This window comes from Corapipo altera, unplaced genomic scaffold (assembly GCF_003945725.1).
Source record: "Corapipo altera isolate COAL_440 unplaced genomic scaffold, ASM394572v1 61473, whole genome shotgun sequence".
Classification (NCBI taxonomy): Eukaryota; Metazoa; Chordata; class Aves; order Passeriformes; family Pipridae; genus Corapipo; species Corapipo altera.
In genome coordinates, this window is record NW_020888186.1 from 1 (window position 1) to 3,120 (window position 3,120).

Consider the following 3,120-nt stretch of genomic DNA (forward strand, 5'->3'; position numbering starts at 1 on the left):
GTTTGCAAGGACATGGAGGCAGTGGGAGGGACAGAAACCACCTGGGGAAGGTTGTCCAACCCATGGAAGGTCAAGGAGCTGTGTGGGAAAGGAGCAGTTTGGGGAGGGGTTGGTAGGGAAAGGCAAGGGGGACACTGGAACTCTCAGCTCTCCATTTGGGGAGCTGCAGAGCTCCTGGTGATAAATGGCACAGGCAGCAGAGTTTGGATTGGTCCTTTTTCCTGTTTAGAAGAAAAGAGTCAGGGAGAAAACAGGGTGGGTGACCTTCAGTGGGAAGGCTGGGGAACACATTGTAAATGTTCTTTTTATCTTGTTGCAGGACTCTGTTTTTTCGAAAGAACTCCTCGTTCACATGTATATTACTTCGATGATGGTAAGCAAAGTCTTTTTCTGCTTCCACTTGCACAACTTTTACCTGGTTTGGGTAAGGCGGAATCTCCCAGGATAAAACAAACCACCAAGACTGTTGTGTTCCCCAAGACACAACGACTGCCCAAATTCCATCTTGCTTCCACAATATTCACACCAGTGTTTCACACTCTCAGTTTAGGGCTGCCACTGAACTCCCAGTTCAGTAGTGACATCTTTGCACTCTTTCTGGTTTTCAGGTGTCGAGCTTTCTGGTTTACCAACAACAAAATTAGACGCAGTGAACACAGAAGTTAAACAACACTATTGGATTTTCTCTGAGTTGCTTCCTGACCTGCGGGTCATGTTCTTAAACACCATCACAGCTGTTATGAGAGACAGAAACCTCTTTCAAGAGCTCAGCCAGAACGTAAGTAAAGCTTCTCCCAGTGCCAGGATTTACAAACACACAGACATCCACCATCACACCTCTTGCCCCACAAGGCACCTGTGCCACAACAGTCCCTCCAAAATTCCCACACTCAGCACATCTCTCTGCTCTGCACTAGCAGAAGCCTCTGCCCTCAAATCCTCACTTTTCTTTTCCTTGTTCTCCAGATGGAAGGAGTTCTTGAGAAAACTGATGGTTATGAGCTGAAAACTGAAAGCCCAGATTTAAAAGACCTGTTCAGCACCTTAAAGAATTCTCCAAGGGATCGTCGTCTTCTGCTGGCAAAGGGAATAACCTACACCCTCGATGCTTTGGCTGGTGAGGCTTTGGGTCTTTAATAGTAGGGAAATAAAGGCAGGGCTGACTCCCAGGCTGGCCAGGCCCTCCTGCTCCTCTTCCTCCCCAAGTGGAATCTGCATCTAAATCCCATGCAGGGCAGAGCAGAGAACCCCCCATGATACCCCTCCAGGCTTCTCTGCTCCCTCCAAGTGCATTCACAGCTTCCTCCCAAGGGGCTGCTCCGATCTCTGCTCTGTGACCTGTGACAGGACCCAGGGAAGGGCTGGAGCTGTGCCAGGGCAGGGTCAGGTTGGATCTCAGGGGAAGGTTCTTCCTCCAGAGGGTGGTTGGCACTGAACAGGCTCCCCAGGGCAGTGGGCACGGCACCAAGGCTGCCAGAGCTCCAGGAGTGTTTGGACAACACTCTCAGGGACAGGTTGGGATTGTTGAGGTGTCCTGGGAAGGGCCAGGGATCAGACTCCATGATCCTTGGGAGTCCCTCCCAGCTCACGAGATTTCATGATTCTGTAAGAAACAGACACATCCCTCTCACAGCACAAATCATTTGGAATAAAACAGGCAAAGAGCTTTGGAACAAACAGGTAATGTTTGTTCATATAAGAAATTGTTTCCTACAAGAAATGATCACCCTTCTCATCCTGCTCACCCTGCCCATCCCACCAGCTCTCTCCAACACCTGGCTGGCAGGTTTCTGATCAGAGCTGGTTTCATTCTGCAGAGCTACTGGACCATCAGCTGCTGCTGCTGCTGGAATCCTTAGAAAGGAAGATTGTGTCCCAACAGCTGCAGCTGGTGAGTACCCACATCACACCTGGCTCCTTTGAAGGGGTAACAGGGGTATTTTAATTAAAGCACTGTGTCCATGATGACATCACAATTTGACACTTGTTAAATCACTGATTTGCTTCTTTTGTGGTTGCTCTGAAGGTTGGAAAACTCCTGGAGTATAAGCAGAAGAAGGTGGATATGCCTTTCCATGTGGATGCCAGCCTGCTCTCCTTCCTACCGCAGGAGGATCAGAGCTTAACCATGGCCCTGGTGGAGCTGAGCAGAGTGAAGCTCCAGGAAGATGGATCAGCTGTGCCCATGGAACGGCCCTTCGAGGTTGTGGCTGCCCTGTACGTGGCCCTGTACACCCTCAGCCTCCTCAGTGGCCCCAAGTAGGCACCTGGCCCTGCCCAGGAAATCCCTCCCCAAGCTGCTGGGAAACCTCTGCCCACCAGCCACTTCTCTCCCCAAGTGTCATCCTTGTTAATGCTCAAGGCTGCTTTGGCTGAGAAAAGCAAACTTAAGGCAGGAAACCTCATTATGGATGCAAAAGGCTGGATATCAAAGTGGATTTCTCTGGTTGTCCCCCACTGAAAGCAGAGGGAGAACGAGAAAATCCACGAGCCCAAATAATCACAGGCCTGGCAGCTGTGCCTCATGTGCTTCCCTAAAAACGCTGCTGCTTCTGCAATCAATGAATGGGAAAGGGAAGGGCAAGGGAATGCAAAGGGAAAGGGGAAAAAAACTGCAATGGAAACAAAAGCCAAAGGAAAAGACCTGCAGTGAACTACTTACCCTGGTTCCCCCTGGGGGTCCTGGGGGGGTCCATGAGCTGCTAGTGGCACAAATTGGGGGGATCCCAGGGCTTTCACCTTCCCTTCCCTGCTCCCAGCACTGCCATTGCCCACAGGCTGCTCCAGGTTCACGGGGCAGTGCTTCAGATACCATTTAAATACTCTCATTATCGCTTTATAAATAAAGAGGAGCTTCTTGCTGAGCAACCCAGTATTCTGGAAGGCAGCTTCTTTCTTCCCGTGTGTTTTCGGTCCCACAGCACATCCAGCAACCTTGGGGGTGAGGCTGTCACAGAAATAAGGGCACGTAGCCAATTCCTAATGCACCCCTACTCCATGGATACAATGAGATAGGAAGGCAAAGAATTACTGACCAACACCAACCTTCTCCCATGCACTGACAGAACAGCCTCCCTAGAGCAGATGTTGGTGGCTCTGCAGGGATCAGTGTCAGTCCAC

General features: G+C 50.5%; 1 protein-coding gene across 1 annotated transcript; it reads left to right on the forward strand.

The window, feature by feature from the left end:
* Nucleotides 1–6: 6 nt before the first annotated feature.
* Nucleotides 7–2,595, forward strand: LOC113941887. Its single transcript, XM_027633023.1, has 5 exons — nt 7–373; nt 609–778; nt 967–1,117; nt 1,818–1,891; nt 2,027–2,595. The coding sequence occupies exons 1-5, from the start codon at nt 13–15 to the stop codon at nt 2,261–2,263; spliced, it is 993 nt and encodes a 330-aa protein (XP_027488824.1). The 5' UTR covers nt 7–12; the 3' UTR covers nt 2,264–2,595.
* The last annotated feature ends 525 nt before the right edge of the window (nt 2,596–3,120 follow it).